General features: G+C 38.3%; 1 protein-coding gene across 8 annotated transcripts in view; it reads right to left on the reverse strand.

Moving 5' to 3' along the window:
- The window catches only part of B4GALT6 (beta-1,4-galactosyltransferase 6), a 112,195-nt gene that overhangs the window by 42,147 nt on the left and 47,791 nt on the right, over positions 1–22,257 (reverse strand). For 7 of the 8 annotated variants that reach the window (XR_003516971.2, XR_003516972.2, XR_003516969.2 and 4 more), the window contains exons 5-9: positions 17,117–17,233; positions 11,216–11,403; positions 7,639–7,761; positions 7,257–7,358; positions 425–575 (exon numbers count right to left, since the gene is read on the reverse strand). Coding sequence is in view for 1 of the 8 variants with exons in the window: in XM_027576514.2 (XP_027432315.2) it covers positions 6,610–6,757; positions 7,257–7,358; positions 7,639–7,761; positions 11,216–11,403; positions 17,117–17,233 (678 nt within the window). In the remaining 7 variants the exon portion in view is untranslated. Of the gene's footprint in view, positions 1–424; positions 576–5,812; positions 6,758–7,256; positions 7,359–7,638; positions 7,762–11,215; positions 11,404–17,116; positions 17,234–22,257 lie in introns of those variants that run through there. The other variant, XM_027576514.2, reaches the window with a different exon arrangement.

Here is a 22,257-nt window from a genome sequence, read left to right on the forward strand (position 1 = left end):
CAGGCTCCAAACCCAGCATGGAGCCCAAAGTGGGGCTTGAACTCACGGCTCTGAGATCAACACCCAAGCCAAAATCAAGAGTTGGACACCCAACCGAGCCACCCAGGTGCCCCAAGAGCTTGAGTCTTTAAGAGATAGGTAGGAGACCCTCTGGTGGATGAGGGTAGAAAAGGTCAATGGGAGTAGTTCACGGGCAACTGGAGAATGAAAGAGGGTGTGAGAGGGATGGGCAGGGAGGTGTTGGTCCTGCTGAGGCCAGCAGAAGCCAGATCATTCAGGCTCTGCTCTGAGCAGCAGAAATATTTGGATCTTTTTCTAGAAGTAGGCAATGGGGAGCCACTGAAAGATTTAAAGCACGGTAGTATTTCAAAAGACAGAATTTCGTGTGTCAAGATGGAAGACAGATTCAAAACAGAAGGCATACCTTTGCAGTAAGACAAGACCAGGAGGATCCATGCAGTTGTTGCAGACACAAAACACCCTACAGACTGAAGAGGGACTTCAGAGGTGGAAATAACACGTTGATTGTACGGAGGAGAAAGGCGAGGGTGACTCACAGATTTGGCCTTGAGTTCCTAAGTGGATGGTAAAACAAGAGGAAGACCAGGTTTTGAAGATGGATATGATAAATTCAGCTTAGGACATACTGAGTTTTGAGTTTCTGTGGACAAGCAGGTCGAGATGACCCCTAAGTTGATAATGTGGGTCAGGAGCTAAGAATTCTCAGCTGGACATTTGGCTTGAGAGCCTCCTGCTTATACTTAGGGACACCACGAGGTTAAAGTTCTGTGAGTATATCTCCTGCTATATGTGGCTGTTTACATTTATCTAAGAGTTTAAAAAATCCAGTTCCTGGCTCATGCCAGCCACATTTCAAGTGCCCAACAGCCACATGTGGCTAGAGGCTACCACACTGGACAGCACGGTCCCAGAACATTTCCATCATTCTAAAACATTCCACCGGACAGTGTTAGCCAGTGGTCCTAGAAACTGAGTTACTGATCAGAGAGAAGAGAAGGGAGAAAGAATGGAAAGCAGAGGAGGAAGGGTCTTCCAAGGAAACTGGGAAGAAATAGGTGAAAAAGCCAAGCCCAAAAGCCAAGGTAGGATAAAAAAAGCAGTAGAGGCCCACATGGCATTTAATTTTTTCAGTCACAATACTGAGAGAAGCTACACGTTACTGAATGCCTTCCATAAGCAAAGTATCGTTAACAGGTGCTTCCACACTGTCTACCTAAAATCACACAAACCTCTGAGCAAACGGAGCCTGATTCCCACTTGCTACATTTCTCCTCATGACTATTACTGCTAAAATTTAATTTTGCACCTCTGCCAGTTTTACTAATTGTTTACATGCACTATCATGTATACACAGGGTAATCACTAACTTCATTTCCTAATGGAATCAAAGAATGCAATATTATCTTTAAAATATGATCCAAGATAACCTGCATGAAAGAAAAGCTTGTTACTCTTGAGCTGAAAACTGACTTAATTATAAGCAAAGTTTTTGCTCAGCATGTCAGACACTGGGCTCAGTTCTCTGTTAGGATTAGCTTATTTAAGTTCTTCAGCAATCCTCAGGTAGTTCCTATCATCCTCAACTGTAAGATCAGGAAACTGAAGACCACGGGGGTTTAAAATTTTGCTAAAATGTCACAGTGAACAATGGGGGATCTCTGAATTCAAACTCAGGTCAGTCTGATTCCAGAGTCTTTGCTTATAACCACTGCCTTCCACACAGTCCTATTAAAAGTTAACTGTAAATCCTCAAGATTCATTGTAGACAAACAATGATCTCAAGTATCCTTCTGATGCATAGGGTATACAGCTAAGAAACATTCTGTGCCTTGGGAAAAGCTTCTCCTATAAAGATGCTCTATTGGCCTAATACTGACTTAGTAAAATATAAAACCAGTGTTTGCAGAGGACACAATTGAGCACCTCATTTCATAGTACATAGGTTTTTCAGTTGTTTCCATGTCTGTTTTATTCACAGAAGACAGTAAATTCCACTAGTGTAGGTAATGTCTGATACTTCTCGGAGATCAAAGACTTCAACTGATGGAGTTAGGAGGATGAAATTAGCAACAGAATTCAGGTCCACCAAAATATGTTATAGGAATGTGTTGAGAAAGATACAAGTTTTATTTTTACAACCTATATATTTTTCTTTTAATTGTAGTATAATTTTGAGTGATATAGCACTATGTTCTCTGAAGGACCTTAAATTAAGAGCAATACAGTACATGCTCCTCAAGAATAGCCTTCTCTAAATAAAACAATTTGGGTCCAGAATATCTCCACAACCTTAAATCCATGTGTTTAAGACAGGACAAAAAAAAAAAAAAAAAATACATATATAAGATTAAACTGAGCTGGCATGTTTCATCAGAGGACACATTAGTACCATAGGTAGGAAACTGAGCCAGACTAAGCCAACTCAATTTTACGGCTCTGCATGATTTAAATGACTAAGTGATTATGATTTCACGATTGGCTTTGTGACATACAGTGTCAATATCCTGGTAGCTCATACTATGCATAAAAATTAATAATAATTCATTACACAAATACTTTGACAAAATTCATGATCTCACATTCCAGGCCCAGATACAAATCTAGTCCCTAGATATTATCTGCCTTAAAGATCTTCAATACTACTTGAGACCTAGAAAACAAGAAGGGGATTGACCACCAACACACCAGCTTAGTTTACTCAAGTTTGTAGGCAGAAGAAATGTTAAAAACGACTCCCGGGGCGCCTGGGTGCCTCAGTCGTTAAGCATCTGCCTTCGGCTCAGGTCATGATCCCAGGGTCCTGGGATCGAGCCCCGCATCGGGCTCCCTGCTCTGCGGGAAGCCTGCCTCTCCCTCTCCCACTCCCCCTGCTTGTGTTCCCTCTCTCACTCTCTCTCTCTCTCTGTCAAATAAATAAATAAATCTTAAAACAAACAAACAAACAAAAACGACTCCTTAAATATTCTTCTTGATACAGTAGTTTACTAACTGTACTGATGAAAAATATTTAAATATTACTGTGTCTTTTCTGAGTTAAAAACTATGAGATCACTAAATGTATTTAAACTGTTGCAAAGGCAGATGCAGGGTGGCTTTATGCTTCTGTTGCCATTCTCCTGCGACCAAGGTATTCATGAACAGTTTGCCTCAAAATTAGGAAAACGAACACAACAAAAAACCCAGGTAACCCCCAAAAAGTTCCTGAGCAAAAATAATTACAGTGTCACACAGAGTCTTTAGAACATTATATTTCATAAAAGACAATGATAAAAAAGTACAAACATTTCCATGAGGAGCAAAAAAAAAAAAAATGAGTACAAGAAATTATTAGCATTTATTTCAGTGCATTTATGTAGAAGCCTTTCAGATCTAATAAATAAAATAATCTTAAGTACACTTCCTCTTTCTGATAAACAGTATGGCCATTTTAGATCTCTCAATTGGCATACTTGTAAATACAAGGCAACAAATCTAGAGTACTAATATTTGTCTGAAAAGTACACAGAGAAATATAACAGATACAAGCAGAGGCCAAATAAAATGACACAAAATCTGCTTTCACTTGTAGGAAGCCTCCAAAAGAAGGACAATATCGTATTGGTTGTTTTTCCATTTTGCTTTAAAATGGATATCAATATTTTGGTTGGAAAAGGAGTCTAAGCAAGTTTTTAACACATAATTATGTATTTGCATAATACTGTAAATAAGCTTTCTGATCGAACAGGTTTTCACAAAATGTGAGCAAATTTAAATGCAGATTTTAAAAAACTACTCATGTGTACACTTTTCCCTCTCTTTTCTACAAACAGGCCCATTAATCATTACTTCTTTCTCGAGGTGAAAGGCACGACGTAACTTTCCCAGTTAGTGCCATAGGGACCTCACAATAGCTCCATGTCCACATATATGTGTTTCTTGACTTTGAAACTAAGAAATACAACAGATAAGTTATCAGAGGATGTCTTTATAATTTTAGAAAGGTTTCAACTTGCTTGATTTGATTTGTTCAGAAATAAAATACTTTTTCTGTTGGCATACCTCGCATTGCACTTGATACAGAATAGGCAATCAATACATGTTCCCTAAGAAATCTACCAAACATAATGATAAAAAGAATTTCCATTTGCAATGTATTTGTTAATTTTTATGGAACAGATTTATTTTCATAAAATGAAGATAAATGAGCAAAACTATCACTCTTCTGGAAACATATAAGTCATTCTTCTATAGGCAAAAAATCGATTCTAGGTATGCACTTAAAAAGCAAAACAAAACCAAAAAAGGGGGGAAAGCAAAAAACAAACTAATGAGATGATTTTCACAGGATGACATATCATATTCAAAACTGAAGAGAGCAAAATAACATTGCTCACTCATAAAACAAAAATGGCTATTAGACTTAATCTAAGAAAATAAGGCAGATTCTAGTAGAACTGAGTTCTCCTGAAACTGTAAAATGTGTATCAAAATGAGGATTCCAAATGTGGGCAGCTCCACATTAAAAAGCAAAAAATACGTTTTACGAGTAAGACTCAGAAACAGCCCTAATTTTCCCCACAGTTAAAATATGTTAAGTATTAAAAAAATATTTAAGTATTATTGGGTTAATTACGCTCTTATGCCCCTACTGTCTTGTTAGTGATCACAAATGTTAACATTCCCAACCAACTTTCATTTCACCAAATTAAAAAAACTGCATTGGCTATGAGACCAAAATGAACAGATATACACATTCAGAACAAATCTCTTACTTTTCAGAAGGTTTGATTTTTTTGTGACTTTGAGTACCACCAAAAAAATGGAAGATAAATATTTTGGAAATATTGCTAGAGAAATAAATATGGAAAATTCTGTATGCTATCATAAGGGAGAGTGATCAGTTTTTTCAAAGTATAAGAATTTCAATTACATTATGATTTTGTTTGTGGTCATCTGTACTACTAATATTGCCATAAAAGATGATACTTCAAAATTAAACTTAAACCTGAGATAAATAACCATATTTCTGTTTTAGATGAACAAACCATGAGGCAAATATTATCCCAACATCCCTCATAGATAGATTTCTATTGTTCTTCATTGTTTTTGAAGATTCACTTCAATAATTTTTGTTTTAAATTTGTGAAAATATTAAGATATTTTCCAGAATCTTTGGTTAACTATAGTTGATAATTTTCAAAGTAAGGATATTGTTTGGTTTTGCCATGAAAACTTCATCCAAATTTAAGATCAAGTAATATATTGGATGTCAGGTAGTGAGACCTGTTCTCAGAGAAGTGTCCTAGAACATCAATGCATTTAAATAACTGATTATATATTTTAATATAATTCTATTAAATCATTTCAGTGAGGCAATTTTAAAAATATCAGAAATGTAATTTCTTAAATGTGGAAAAAAAAATAGTTCTAATAAACCTGGCCAACATTAAAGGTTCCCTTCAAAAACCTGAAATTCTATGAGTCTGAGAATTAAACTTAAAATTTGTTTTTATCTACTAAGCATTTATCTTCATAAAAATAGAACATTTAATTTCTTATCTAATATTATAATTCATTTGTATATTGTAAGTACTACTGGGTTTTCCATAGCTCATTCTTTTAAAAAAATTGTTTTGATTTTTTTTTTAAATGAAAATTGTTTTTTGGCTCTTCTGAACTAGAAATAATGAAAGTGCTGTTCACTATAAATTAAAAAAAAAAATAGAGTGTACAAACACACACAACCTCAGGAAGATTTTTTGAGGCACAAAATTCCTGACAATTACACCAAAGATACATGAAAGACAGTTAATTAATATAAAGAGGTCCTTTATATCATGTTACGTCACAACGTTTAAGATTCTCTTGGTAATACTCATGCAATGTGCATAAACAATATGGTTGTGATTTAGCAAAATCTGATGGGATTGCAAGCAAGGAAAAAAACAGGTAATCCTGGTAGGAAGGAAAGTGGTCTAAGTCCTTTCTTCTTACCCTGTAAAACCCTACGAAAGCGATGACTTCTTCCACACAAAAGGCTGAAAGTCTAAAGCTCAAAACTAGTATATAACAGTTTACTGTAGGAATTGGCTGTCAATTATTGACAGTTCCTTCATTTCACACAAGGGTTAACCTTTGTTTAGTGACATAAATTTGCATTGTTTTCTTCCATGCAAATAAAAAATGTCTATAAAAGTCCGATAAAGGCATAACCAATTACATGCAAAACTGCAACACATCTTCTTTTTCAACAATTTGAACACGTTAATTTACATCACATATATACAAAACAGAATTTGTTTAAACAGAAATAAAGCATTCTCTTGAATTAAATTATATATTTTAGTATAAAAATTTTCTCTTTGTAGGGAGCGCTCTTAACTTCCATATTTCAGCAAGGGCATCGGGTGTCTGCAGGGCTCGCCGTGGGGGTGTGTCTCACAGAAGAGGATGGGTGATGGTCTCTAACCTCACACTGTAAACAAGGGCTGCTGGCTCTTCTCACGTAGCAGGGCACCATGACACATCCATTCCCTGACCTCCAGTAAGAGCAGACTCCCAGTTGATGATCCAGCACTGCAGTCTATTTTGCCATGAGAGCTACTTCTTTTAGTAGTCTTCAATTGGAGCTAACTCTGGCATGAGGTTTACAGAGATATTTGTATACAACCTATCAACCAGTATTTTTGGCGTATATATTAAATTGTTCAACCCATCAATGTACTGACGTTCTTTTGAGTATCTTAGTAATTTATACCTATGGTGTTAGAGAAAAAAATGAAAAACAGCAACACGTTCAAAAAGAAAAACTGACAACAAATATGCTCAAGGCTGTTCTTATTTAAAGCATTTAAAGTTTTTTCAATTTTTACTTTTCATAACATAATTAAAAATCTTTTAAACCATTAACTAAATTAGCATTTTTACTAGTCTTAAAATGCCTCCTGAAAAAATTATTTTGTGCACTTACAACTTAGACATCCTTAAGAAATAAAATGTTTTATGAAATAATATATCTTACGTTAAGGAAACACTTTTTATGTGAATAGCTAACCGGGCTCTTTAATATAACATCAATACATATGTATAGCTCTTTGAAACAAGCACAAAAATATTTTACTTCTATAAAGAAAAATAAGATCAACAGAAAAGTCCCTGCAGAAGATTTTTTGGGGGCTGCAATGTTTTTTTTAACAAATCTTTCATACATCAAGTAATTCTGAAACCTTGTTATCTGAAGGTGATAGTAAACTTACCGTCCTAAAAACTGGACTTCACCTCGATGGTGATGAGGAATAGACTTGTATTTTCCCAAGTCTCCCTCTGGTCTTGTTACATTATATCCAGCATAGTGAACTCTACAATACATAGAAATAAAAATATAAAGGAATAAACTGTGACTAAAAATTGATTACATGAGTTCAACTTGAAATGCAAAAGAATGCTATCATTAGAAAGAGGTCAAGAATTTCAGAAGGCACTCTTAATGAAGAAAGGCAGAAACACAAAGTAGGATTTAGAAACCTCAAAAATTTTCCATCCCAAAAAATCTTTTCTTGGAATAGCAAAGTGCAATCTAACTAATAGAACGGAAATTTATACAAATTCTATTATTAAGCAATTTATACCTCAACATACCTGTTCCAAAGGTCATCATCTTCTCCTCCCCATCCCCAGAAGGCATTAGGAAAACCATTGATCTTTCTAAATTGTTCCACTGTCAGTCCACTTACACCACCAAAAAACTCTTTATATGGAAGACTAAAAGGAAAGCAGAAGACAGCATTCTAAAAATGAAATCAAAACAGTTTGCCATCTGAAATCAAGTTTTCAGTCTTAATGTGCGCTTTGCAAAATATATTCTTATTTTCCATAGAAACAATTGTTCTGATTGAATCATTTTCTGGGAAATGTGAAGTACACCAAAAAAGAAAACATTTTCACAGTCTAGCAAAACTTCTAAATGTGTTAGGTAAAACACAGTGTAAAACACTTGTGGTAAATGAAATTTAATATTCAGTATTGTTACTTTGTAAGACTCACAACCCAGTGTTCAAAAATTGATAAGACTTCCACATCAAAGTAAACTTGATTAAATACACCAATAGTTGTCCATGCAATGTTAGATGCTGTTAAGCTAATAAAGTGTTCTAAATTGACTGAATTATAAATGTAATTTATTATGTACACCAGGATAAATATAAATTAGTAAATACAGCTCTAGCATTTAATTTTGAAATGACTAGCTGCCTGTTCCTGTAATAATCATACCTGTTTGGTATGATACCATAATACTCATGGATGTTTACAAATATATTATTTTTGATGTACTAATATTTAAATAAATGACTTTTTGATTGAGATATAATAAACTTACAACACTGTATTTACTTTAGGTGTACAACATAATGATTTCACACCCGTATATATTGCAAAATGATTACCACAATAATCTAGTTAATATCCATCACCACACACAGTTACAAAAGTCTTCGTTTTCTTGTGATGAGAGCTTTTAAGACCTATTCTCTTAGCAACTTTCAAATATATAGTGGAGTATCATTAACTCTAGTCACCATGCTGTACATTACATCCCCAGGGCTTATTTATCTTACAAGTGAACTGTGTACCTTTGAACCCCCTTCAGCCACCCTCCCCACCCCCACCCACCACTTTTGGCAACCACCAATCTGTCCTCTGCATCTATGAGCTTGTTTGTTTGTTTTAGATTCTACGTATAAGTGAGATCATACAGTATTTGTCTCTCTTTGAGAAATGACTACTACACTTTCAAATCTGGATTTATTTTCCTTACCTTTCCCTAACTCATACTCCAAGGAATTTGTCAAACTAAGTTGTTCCTTTAGATATAGATTGGTTTTCTGATCTCAAGATAGCATCCCTAGACTTAGTTCTGAATAAATTCCTGTGCCCCCAAACGTGCTAATGGGAAGCGGCAAGCCAGGGCTCCTACAGAGGCCAAGTCAATGTGGGAGGCCAACAGGGAAAACATGACCATGCACAGCATCCAGAAACCAAGCTAAGGGAATCCTGGCCAGGACGAGAGCAGAGCTGCCTCAGAGAAGGGGAGAGAGCAGATCTCACTGTTTTTGTGGGAGGACTCTCCTCTCACTCCCTGTAGGGAAGAAGTGCTGGGTGTCAGCTGAGGTCCGGTGTGATCACAGAAGACGGGAGAAGCAGCTCCTGCATGGAACTCACTGGGTGCACAAGAAAGCGATCTTGGCCCCACTGGCCAAAGGCACCCAAAGACAATCACAGTGTCCCAGGAGCTGCACAAGGCTTACATTTGGGAAGTAAGGATTCTAGTTATGGCACCAGTTGGGGTTCAGTAGGGCTGATAAGCATTCATGGCACTGTTGGGTTTCCCATGCCAGTTAGATTATTCTTCCCTAGGCTAGTGGTTTGGGAGAAACCTGAGATTAGTAGATAGGAAGATGTGTATATGTGTGTGTGTGTGTGTTTTCATTAACGTGTATAAATTGGCAAGCACATTAATTCCACTTATTGTTTTGCTTAAGTGCAAACAATCGATTGCACTATATCCAGAATGAAGAAAGAGTAGGTAAAAGGAAAGCATAACAAATTAACTAAAGAAGAGAAAACAGAAGCTCAACAAAAAATCCAGTAGGATTTCTCTCACACTGACCCAGGGGAGGGAGTCACCTATCTGGGGACCAGAGCTTTCTGGTCTGCAGCCACCATAGTGTGGGTGCCATTATGGGGCAGCGATGCTCCATCAGGCTTCACCCATGGCCCAAAGTCTACCCACTACCAGCCCTACTCCTTGATCTGCTGACATTCTCCCTCAGCTACATTCTGATTTCTACTCAAACTTCCAAGATACCCTACTAACTCTGGGATCAGTCTAGGTAGACAGAAGTTATCATATACAGTGATACTTAATGTTTTTAAGTAAGAGAAATTAATTTCGAATTCTTAGTTTATATGACCTATATGATGCTTTTTAGTGAAAATCAGTTACTCTGAATCTAATTTAACTAAAACTGAGTTTCCAAGAACCAGGACTAAAACCCACATTCTGAACTTGGATGATCTTCCCCAAGCCCACGGTAACACTGGACTTGGGAGTTCAGATACTGTAATAATTAAGAAAAGGTTTTCTCATTATAATGACCAGCAAAAAAAAAAGAAGAAGAAGAAGAAGAAGAAGCACTCCTTTCCTGTTCTAGTGCTGATTCACCTGGTCATGTCCTTGAGACTTTTGGCCTCCCCCTACTCTGTAGGTCGGGCAGCAGACAAAACTGTGACGTAGGTAACATCTCCCCTGCTCCAGGCTGTTCCGTCTTCTCTCCACTTCCAATAGCCAATGAGAACTGTGATGACATGCATGCTTCAATGTCAACTTAAGTTACCGTTAGAGCTCCAATGACTGTTTATGTTTCAAGGTATGTGCAGTCAGAGAGCAAGAAAGATCTGCCTCTTATTATTAAAGGCAAGACAAGAACCTATAACTTAGAAAGAAGACACACTGCAGAGAAAGGGCCTCCTTCGCACTAAAACAAGTCACTGGAGAAGGAGAAGCAGAAGGGAGCTGCCACAGGGCACCTGGGTGGCTCAGTCGTTAAGCGTCTGCCTTCGGCACAGGTCATGATCCCAGGGTCCTGGGATCAAGCCCCGCATGGGGCTCCCTGCTCAGCCAAGAACCTGCTTCTCCCTCTCCACTCATGCTCCCTGCTCATGCTCTCTGTTGCTATCTCTGTCTCTCTCAAATGAATAAATAAAATCTTAAAAAAAAAAAAAAAAAGAAGGGAGCCACCATGTGCTACGTGCACCTATGCAGGGCAGGCCCAGTGTGTGTGATCTCCTACAGCCCTAGGGACGGACTCTATTACTCCGATGGACGAACAAGAAAACCAACACGCAGAGACAGAAGGAACTAACCAAGTCCTATCACTGGTAAGTTGTGGAACCAGAAAGTTAAGTCTCCATTTGCTTGACACGGAACCCAGGTTCTCTTTCCCATCAACCCACATGCAAACCTCTGCATGAGGAAGCACCTAGATGGCGGACAAGTGACTCTATATCCTGGCTCCCTGTGAGGACCAAGTGGAGTGAAAGATACTCTTAGGCTTTTAGGCCCTCTCAGATCCGGCCACATTAAGAGAGCTACCACTTCAACAACATGATTTTGTAAGTATACTGTCTGCTATCAGGAGGAATGCATATTACTCACATATACATGTATTTATCCAGCTTTGCTGCAAAATGACGTGGCATTTCTCCACAACCATAATAGTTACGGTCATTTTCGGGTAGATGATCCACATCATGGAAGATGACGCAGTCCCAGACACTGTCTTTCATGGCCTCTTTGAAGCCCACATTGAAGAGCATTGCACGGTTAAAAGGCTGTGTGCCAGTCTTCACAAAGGAAAACAGAAATGTAGTCAGGCTTTGTCATCTGACTTTTCTCTATGGTTTTCTAAACTTGTTGAAGCATGGTCAAATAATAATAGTAAATACATCCAAATCAACTAGATAACATAAAAAAACATACATCATGATCTTCAAATATACTGTTTAGATTTACTTACTCCATTCTTTTGTACTTTGGTTACATATAAGAAAACACTGTTATCTAGTGTATTCATAGAACATTTCTGTTTTACTTCAAATACATCTGAATACAGATCATTTATGACCGGGAGAAAAAAATAAAACCATTAAAAATAATATAGGTTGTATTTTTTAGTGAAGCTTTCCCTATGTGTCAAGGCTAAGAGAAGCATGAAGTTCACTGGGACTGAACAAGCGGTAGGGCCTCCGCTTACGGAACACGGCCAGCGAGAGCAAACTCTACTGTTAATGCTTACAATAAAAACATTTTTAGAGACAAAAACAAGTGGAACTTATTACACAAAACCCACTTCCTTTATTACAACCATTTTCCTCTATTATTAAGAAAAATCTAGTAAAGTGCCCAGGCAACAAACACTTCCTATTTTTATTATCCTTGCTTATGATACAGACCAAGAGCACTTTAAAGGACAAGAAGATGGGAACTTATTACACAGAACCCAACTTCCTATGGAATGTCCACTTCCCTTTATTTATGAGGGAAATTATATGAAGGTGCACTGGCAATTAAATCGCTTCATTCTATATCTGAAGGAAATTAAAGAACAATTACCCACGCCTTGGCAGTATTTCTCAAAATCATTTCCAAACTAGACAACAAAACAGGACGATGACAGAAGCAAATGAGATACACAACACAGTCATCACCAGAGGGCTGCCTCAGGATTGAGAAATGACTAATTTTTAGTCCCGAGTCCTGCACTAACTTGAGGTAACAGAAATCACTTTACTTTTTACAGCTTCCTTCTTCACCAATGAAAAAGAGAATAAAAAAGAAAGGGAGTTAAATTATAGTGTCATGTGTCATACTGGCACATCAACATCAGTGTGAACAAACTCCTTCCCTTTAAGGTTTTAAAAATCGTTTTTTATTAAATGTGGACATAATATTTTATGGCTTATAATCAAAATAGTAAGTTCCATGTTTAACCCATCTTCATCTTCCCAAAGCAGAGCATCTCACCTCCTCTAGTAGTTTATTCCAGTACTTCTCTCCATATTGCAAGGTATTGAGAGTTGACATTTCCTGGTTTCATTAACATTAGACATTGTCTACTGACTTCGTACCATGGTAACTGAGGATTCCCACCACCACACTCACTGCCCCCCCATCCATTTTCCCAATATAGTTATACCATAATTTTTGGCTAAACCAATAGTATTTACATCATTAGGACTGTATAAATATTTCTTGAGTACAGGGGCGCCTGAGTGGCTCAGTTGGTTGGGCGTCTGCCTTCGGCTCGGGTCATCATCTCAGGGTCCTGGGATCGAGCCCCACATCAGGTTCTCCGCGCCAATAGGGTGTCTGCTTCTCCCTCTCACTCTCCCTTTCTGTTCTCCCTCTCTCTCCCTCTCAAATAAATAAATAAAATCTTTAAAATATATATATTTTTCTTGAGTGCCAAGTGAATTATGATTCTGTTTTCTTTTTCAAGCTGGGATTAATAACCAGCTTCCGTTTTCTTAGTTTTCTAACTGTTATTACTCTGTATAAAAGCCCCAATAGATATACCTTCTTATTAATAATTGATGTAACTCAAACACATCGCATCATTTATCAATTCTTTTTCCACCCCCCCAAGCCCAATCCCAAGTCCCACTGCCCCGGATTCTTGCTCCAGTCTGGACTGGTCTGACTGTGGGCACCTCTCATCCTAGGACTTCTTCGTTCCCTAGCATCACCCCTGTCCCTGACTTGGCTTTCTCCCATTTGCTGAGGCATGTCCTTCAGCAACTTCCTAAGTAAGGGTCCATGGAAAAAAATATATGTATATTTTTAGTCAATGAATGCTGGAAAAATGCAATCAGTCTACCCTCATACCTGATGGACATTTTGGCTGGGTAAATATTTCTAGATTAAAAATCACTTTCCCCTAGAATTAATTTATTTTATTTTATTTACTTATTTGTCAGAGAGAGAGTACATAAGCAGGGGGGTGGCAGACAGAGGCAGAGAGAAAAGTAGGCTCCCTGCTGAGCAAGGAGCCCAAGGTGGGACTCGACCCCAGGACCCTGGGATAATGACCTGAGCTGAAGGCAGACACTTAAGCGACTGAGCCACCCAGGCGCCCCTCCCCTAGAATTATAAAGGCATGGCTCCACAATCTTCTAGCTATCAGCATTACTAAGAAGGTTCCTATGATCCTGATATATAATCACTGGAAATTCTTCCTACAGAACCTTCTTGATACCTTCTCAATTTGTATTCTAAAATTTCAAAATAACATGCTTCACAGTGGATCTATATTTTATTCATGTATACATGTGAGTTCCTTCTATCTGAAGACATGTCTTTCCTTCTGGTAAATTTCCTTGTATTATTTCTTTGGTCATTTGTCCCCCCCATCCCTCCTCAGTTTTTTTCTGCTCTACTTTTCCAGAACTCGGAGTAGCCAAGTCTACTGCTAACTATGAGCAGGGAATTGTGACAGCACCGCACAGAAGCCTTCTCTCTGCTCCGGGACGTCAGGGCCTCAGCTGGAGGATCCGCCCCCAAGGGTGCTCGCTCACACAGCCAGCAAGATGATGCTGCCAAGCTGGTTTCCCCTCCACAGGGCTGCCTGAATGTCCTCATGACCTGGGAGCTGGCTTCCCTGACAGCAAGGGATCCAAGAGACCAAGGCAGAAGCAGCAAGGTCTTTCATGACCTGCCCTCAAAGTCACATGCTGTTGTTCTTCCAGTTTGGTTGCCCCTGCAAGTCAGCCCATATTCGTTGCAGGAAGAGACCACACAGGGGCCTGGTTACACAGTGGCAAAAATCCTTGCAGGCCATCTTGGAAGTGATTACCCCCGTGACATACTGGTACTGACTGATCTTAATTTCTTATGTTTTGGTTTTATTTTAGGAGTTATTTTCTTAAGTTTATCTTCCAGCCATTCTATTCAAAGTTTTGTTTTAGTTAGGGCATTTTCTTTTACAATAACATCCTTATTCTGACCACTCTTCCTTTATGATGTCCTATTTTTGCAGATTCATTATCTTTACTCTCTGTGGATACTGATTATCTCATCTCTCCTCACCAGAACAAGGGGCCTTGCCTTGTTGTGTTCACTGCTGTATCCCCAATGTTGAAAGAAGGAAAGGGCTTTACGGAGGTGATAAAGCAATGAGCTGGCCTCTTCCTTTGGAAATTTCTAAATATTAGATTAGGCATCTTTTCCCTGGGGCTAATCTGTTTCTCTAACAAAGACACTATTCATGCCCTGCCTCAGTTGGAGGGGCTGGGGGGATTCATACCTAACTGCTGGCTTCAAAAAACCAGACAGAGAAAAGGTCCGAGGGTCCCTAGGGTCAGTGTGCAAACTTACTTAACCTCTCTGTTCTGAGGCCCTCCAGCTGAGCTGGACCAGCACAGTCAGGACTTTCTCTGGTGTGGTTTCTCCAGAGGATAAACTTAAACTTTCATTTTTTACAAGACACAATGGAGTAATCACCTGGCAACATAAGCAAAGATGAGGAACTGGGAATTTGTTTTGTAATCAAACTTTTAAACAATCCTGTTACTTTAGCCCGGGAATTCAGTCCATCTGTGACATCTTTCAACTGCTAGGATCCACAGGACTTTGTCCAGCAAACTGACACAATGTTTGTCACAGTTACCCTCAACGAGCACATGGGTTTGAACACCCTCTGCTCTATGAAGGGACCCATTAGTGCCCCATCTGCTTCCTGGCTTCCAGAAATGTGCTGAACTCCCTCAACGACCATCTCTTTGTCCTTCTGGTTAAAAAACTTTTTTTTTTTAAGTTTTTTCTTTCACTCTCGTTTTTAGGAGTTTGAAAAGGAGAAGTGGTAAATATGTGTACAATCTTCTATATTTAACTAGGAGTTCCAAGCCTTTCTTCAATTGCTTAGCACTTCTGGGCACCAGTCCAGCAGAAAAATCACTCTCCTATTTCATATGTGGTAAAAACGTTACTACCTCAAAACCACCCACTATTAAATACATGGGCCTGAATTAGTATTGATCAAGGCTGAGATTTAGACTTAAGAGGTTTGTAAAATATGGATCTTAGTTGCTTTGTAAAGGTTGCTTCATCACATACACAAAATAATTCAGTGTTGCTGGACTCTCAGAAGAATATGCCCTCAAAAACACAAACACGGTGCCCTCTTCCATAGCTCAGTTGGTAGAGCGGAGGACTGTAAAAACAGACGCAGACAGCTGACCTCCCAACACATGAGGAGACTGAAGTTTCAAAAAAGGAGGCTAGCAGTTGGTAACTCTGACTTAGAGGTTTTTTAACTATGGCTACATGAAAGAGGCTAAAAATTTTGATTTATTATCAGGTAAAAAAAAATCGATTTTCATAGTATAGGTTGTTATATTAAAAGGTACATATGCATTGTATGTATCATTGTGCAGGAACAAATTACCTTAAAAGGGTGATCTATATACAGAGAAGTATATGTTGTAATAAATACCGAGTATTTCCAGGGGGAAAAATAGAGGCAAAAAGCTAAGAGCCGATCTAGAATAAGCCACAAAGGAACTGGGAAAACATATCATATATAATAATCTTAGGAACAAAATTTGAGTATGTTCCACAAAAAAAAAACAAAAACACAGAAGCATCTAATGATACAAGCCTGGTCACTTTCTGTATACTGATAAGTAAGGAAATCCATTTTTAGTCAGGTTTAGTGTGAGTAAAAAGAAGGAATATCAGGATAAAATGAGGTTATCAATGTCAAAACCAAAAGTACCCAAATTACAATATATTTGAAACACAAACAAAATGCACCATTTTAGAAATGCTACCTAAAAATCACTGATAAAATTCAGCAAGTACCCTAGTGCTTGGGAGGTGGGGTAGTGGAAAGATGAGGAAAGAAATCCAAGATGATACTTTAAGTATAAAACTAGGTAATGACAGAAGTGGAAAAAACCAAAAGTATGGTAAATATCCTCAAAGGTCTCAAGTAAGACTGAATGAAATTGTATATATGGAATACTGAGACATGAATAATAATTATAGAGAAAAAATCAGCTGATAATATAAAGAATAATTCAAAAATAATGCTTCATTTTAGTAGGTAAGACATGATGATTAAAAATTACAGGAGCACATCAACTGATAAATGGATTAACAAAATGTGGTATATGTAACATGCCCAATCCCAAATGAGAATTTGCCCAAATATAAAACCAAAGATTCACCTTAAGCTAAACATTTTTAATCCCACCATATCTAAGAGTTTATTAAGTTCCAGTATACTCAGTTACCATTTTGAAAAATATTCTCACCTAGAGACGCCTGGGTGGTTCAGTCAGTTAAGCGTCCAACTCTTGATTTCGGCCCAGGTCATGATCTCATGGTCGTGAGATCGAGCTCCACATCAGGCTCTGTGCTGAGCATGGAGCCCACATGAGATTCTCTCTCTCTCCCTCGATCTCTGCCCCTCCCCCCCACTCATGCACATGCTCTCTCGCTCTAAAAAAGATAAAATTAAAAAAAAATTTTTTAAATTAAAAAGAAAAATATTCTCACCTGTTCAATGACATAAAAGGCAAATTCTAGCCTCTGCTTCTGGAGCATTGGAATCAGATGCAAGAAAAAAATTGGAAGATGTTCATGGCGATTACGGAAAGGAATGAGAACTGCCACCTTTAAAAACAAAATAGTCACATATGTAAATAAATAGAGCAGCAAGCCCTAGAGGTAAAGATAAAAACTGATCCTTAAAAATTTCTGAAGGTTTAAGGGTGCCTGGGTGGCTCAGTTGTTGAACGTCTGCCTTCGGCTCAGGTCATGATCCCAGGGTCCTGGGTTCGAGCCCCGCATCGGGCTCCCTGCTCCGCGGGAAGCCTGCTTCTCCCTCTCCCACTCCCCCTGCTTGTGTTCCCTCTCTTGCTGTGTCTCTGTCAAATAAATAAATAAAATCTTTAAAAAAAAATTTTCTGAAGGTTTTCTAAAAGTCCTACCTTTATGGATTTTTCTCACCAGAGATCAACAGTGAGAAAACACAGACATGGCCCTTCCCTTTGTGCCACTTAGGGTCTTGTGAACCTGGGGAGGTATATGTGGGCTCTGAGGGCCACTCCTTAGATTATGGTCTTTATTCTAGCAATACCATGGGAGATCTTGGAAAGATTCATTCAGAGTGATAAAATCCCATTTGGGGATGGGCAAAGATTACCATGGAGAGTAGAGTGGAGAAACCCCAAAACAGATTCAAGGAGCTGGTTAGGACATTAACGCAATTAGTCAAGAGGCAATGGTAGTTAGAACTGAGGGGAGGGTGGAGAAGAAGAGAGGTACATGATTTTTTTTTTTAAGATTTTATTTATTTATTTGAGAGAGAGAGAATGGGAGAGAGAGCACGAGAGGGGGGAGGGTCAGAGGGAGAAGCAGACTCCCCGCCAAGCAGGGAGCCCGATGCGGGACTCGATCCCGGGACTCCAGGATCATGACCTGAGCCGAAGGCAGTCGCCCAACCAACTGAGCCACCCAGGCGCCCGGACATGAATTTTTGAAACATTTAAGAAGTAAATTAACAGCACTGGTTTGTGGATTGGATAGAAATCAGGGGAAGGGATGTGTCAAGAGTAACTTCTAGGTCTTAAAGTAGATCATAAATAATAAATTCATGGTTTTTCAACTGAATTTAAAAGAGATTCCAATTGAATATCTATTATCCTACATGTGGCTTATCTGCCCTAGAGTTATATTTGAGAAATATAAGGGCTATATCATAGAAGTTTCGTAATTATATTAACATCTTTCATTTAATCAAAATGCACAATTAAATTTTTGATATATGTTTATTTCAGTGGTAGGATAATACTGAGTTTAAAATGAAATTGATAATAAAATTACATTAAAATGTTAAGCTTAACAAAAAAAGTACTGTAAGCATCAGCAAAAAGAGAAATTTATCCTTTATAAACAGCCAAAGAAATGTGTTTCTTACATAATCTAAACAAAAGAAAAAACACATATATGGACATTAAATGGTTTCTCAGTAAATCAATATTTCTTCTAATAGGAAAAAAAATGTATTGGGACTCTGAAAACCAAGATTAAAACACATCTATATAAAATGTGTTCATATAAATTAAGAATAAATGAATATTATCAGTCACCACATATTCAAATCCTCTATTTCCTGGATCCAAACTTTGTCATACAAGCTAAGTTGCCCTACAATTTAGATTTTGCCCTTTAAAAAGATGAAATGTTTTCTAAACATGACTTTTCTTAGCAATTTCTGAGCTAAGCTGGGTTTATTGTAATTGTGAGTTTTCTAATACAAGTTGAAATTAAATGTTTTATACAGATTATAAATCCCCAAATCACTGGATTTTCAAAGAACAGTCAAAATATACTTAAATTACAATGTCAATGTGTCACTCTATATTCCAATTTTAAAATACAGTCAACCTGGTCATAACAGAAAATCTTGTAGGAACATTAAATCTGGGACTTCCTGAAATTTCACTTAATCAAATAATTTTTACCAGTGAATAAGTGCAAATAATTGAAAGGGCGTAGGTTTAGGACCTAATCCTCTTTGTAAAATCAGGACATGACATTAGATATAGTCAACAGAAAACAGTAGCATTTACTTGTGTATTTTACATTACCGGGATCATAAATGAGAGAAATTTTTCAGTTATTAAAATAGTTTTATTTTAAAAACCCCACAAAAGATAGTTTAGCAAAACTGAGAATGTCTAATCTAGAAACGCCACCCCTAATTTTCCCTTAAATGCTGATGAGGTAGCAGGAAGGCACAAGGGCCTCTACGACACTGTTCTCCTCACGTTCACGCTGTTTCATATTCAGTCTGTTGGTAGGAACTCAGAGGCTCTGGTGCCTCTGCCAGCCCCACTCTGGATCCCATTCCCGTCTGACTCTCCCATAAGGCACCTCTTGAACTGAGAGGCTCCCAGAGCAAAGCTACCCCACATCTAAGAGCCGCTTCCACCCTCCCAGTGACTGGGGACCTGCTGGTGGGAGTCAGTGTCCACTGCTGATGCAGCCATACTATCCCCAAATCAATACCACTCCCAAACCCATTAGGGACCCCTAGGTTCACTCTTGGGAGAGCAAACTGCTACAAAAAGTCAAAGGAGAGAAGGGAGTCAGATGGCGAGAACAGACTCCTACCACCGGCCTTATCTGAAGCGAACAGCGTGATAACTTCTGCAGGAATAAGCATCAAGCTTGCCCTTCCTCATTTTGAATTTGGCCACAAGTTAGCCACCTAGGACATAATGTAAATGGGCCATAAAAGCAGTTAAGGAGAATTATAGATATTTAGGAAAGAAGCTATTAAACGGCTGCTGAGTCCATATTAATTAAATACAATTACGGTGAGTGATGAGTTGAACATATAAGAATAAACAAAGACAAAGTCATAGTCCCTAATTCAGTCATTTGTTCAATGAAGCATTTAAAATATCAAGAGCTGGTTTTCTTTCTTAATCTTATAAAGAAACTGAGAATATTAGAAAAGAAATTACCAGTGTCTTGGCAAATTCAAAATAAACTAAATTGTTGTCTTAATAGCAAATAAATGTCCATATTTTAATGAGACGGCTATCAAATATTTTGACTATGCCTAAAGCAAAGTTTTTATTAAAATAAAGCTAAACAGTATTGTAAAAATTCATTTGGCATGTCCCTTCTTGTGGCTGTGGAATGACATTCTTAACAGTTTACAATTTATCATCTATAAAATGAAGATCTCAGTGTTCTGCAATAATCTATTTCGAGGGTTAATAACCTCTATTTCAGGACATTTCTTATGTGTACCCTAATTTGCTGTTTGAGCCACTCTCTTGTTGATGCACTTCCAGGGGAGACACACAACATCTGGTCATTATCTTCTGCAAAATAACACTTCATCTTCATGAATCTCTCCTCACCACCTCCTATTCAAGCAAAATTATCCCATTCAGTTTGAACTCACTTTAAACCACTAATCTTACTGAATTTATGCACCTATTTTTCTCACTTGCTTATTTTCTCTTATACTCCACCATGAGGAGATGAGCAAGAAAAGTGTTTACTACATACATTTTCCCCACCAAGTATTTGTCCTACTTTCAAACTTCAAGCACACCAGCAGCTCCGGTGTCCCTAAGCGACCCGACGTCACACTTTGCCTCCAGCCAGGGCGCACTGGTCTCTGCCACTGCCAAGGACGTACACAGCAGAAACCGCTGTGCTCTCATTCGCCTGCAGGGTTTCCAGCTCCCTCTTCCTCAGCCACCCCATTTCCAGTGTCTACGGAAGCTTCTCAAACAGGAGGCACTTGATAAAAAAGGCAGGTTCTTGTCCCTTCCCACCAATAGCATCGGAATGTCTGAGCACTACGTTCAAGAATCGTCATTTTTACCAAACACCCTGGGTGGTTCTGCACAGGTGGCTAAGACTCATCTCTGAGCCATCGCGGATGAGAAACAGAACCCCCCCCCACCTCTGAGCAGACACGCGCCACGGGTGGCTGCCTGGTTCTTTAAGCCTTTAGGTTTTAGACAGAAGAGGTTCAGACCCTCCCCACCCCAACCCCCAGAATGGAAAGGCAATGTCACAGGTGAACACTTCACTTTTACTGGTAGGAAAAGCATCACCATCTTCCCCTTCCAACCCCCCTTTCCAACCTCCATAAGGCCTCCAAGGTGGGCTGAATTTTCCACTTGAACCTCCAGTTTGAAAAATACCTGAGAATTGCTGAAATCACTAGATTTAGAAGATCTCAATTCCAATTAATTGGCCATCAATGAACTCAGTGGTATTTTTTTTTTTAAAGAAAAAGAACCTCAAATAATAAGAATCAAGTGGGTAGCACATGTTTAACATAACATGTTTCTCTCCCTCTCACTCAGCTCTGTTCCAAGACTGGAATGGGACATTAGGAGAATGTAAACAGGTTGGGGGCAGGGGGAGGAGGGGAAGAGTCCTTGCTTAATGAGTTAAATATGGCAAGTTCAAGTCACCTCTGAATGATGTCCAAATTTCCTCTCCTACCTTTAGCTGCATAGCTCAGAACTAGAAACTGTATTCTGAGAAGGGCTTGTGTCAAGTTGCAATAAGAGCAGCATTACCATATGGTTCCTAAATAAAATAAGCTTATTTTTAGATCCTTGAATTAGCTTTCTCCTGGGAACTCCACTTCCAATACTGTTACTTAGTCATTCACATGCAGTTTACGGTCTACTAAAATCTTTAAACAGGAACTACTTCTGTGTGTGATATACCTTTCTCCCAGGAAATGAGAAGAAAACAAACCATAAAACTTAAAATCCAGTGTCTGATATAGACCAATTAAGAAAGAACAAGAATACTTAATTTTTTCAATCCCGAATTATTTCATATTACCACACCGTGCGCACCTGAGCAGTATACTGTACCCCACGTAAATACTTCTGAGGGCCAGGCTCCAACGCTACCCCACAGCTGTTGTGATTGATTATGCTTTTATTCTCCCATTAGCATTCAATATACACACTCATCACCCAAGTAAGAAAAATCATTTATTTGCCTAGGACATTTTTTAAAGGTAGAACTGTGTAAATTAGGCCCTATTTTATCTACAAGTGTGAGAAAAATCAATCATGAAATATGAAGATTCACTTATTAATAGAATCAGACCAGACAACTGTAAAATAAATGTATTTGCC

Source organism: Zalophus californianus, chromosome 14 (genome assembly GCF_009762305.2).
Source record: "Zalophus californianus isolate mZalCal1 chromosome 14, mZalCal1.pri.v2, whole genome shotgun sequence".
In the NCBI taxonomy this organism is placed as follows: Eukaryota; Metazoa; Chordata; class Mammalia; order Carnivora; family Otariidae; genus Zalophus; species Zalophus californianus.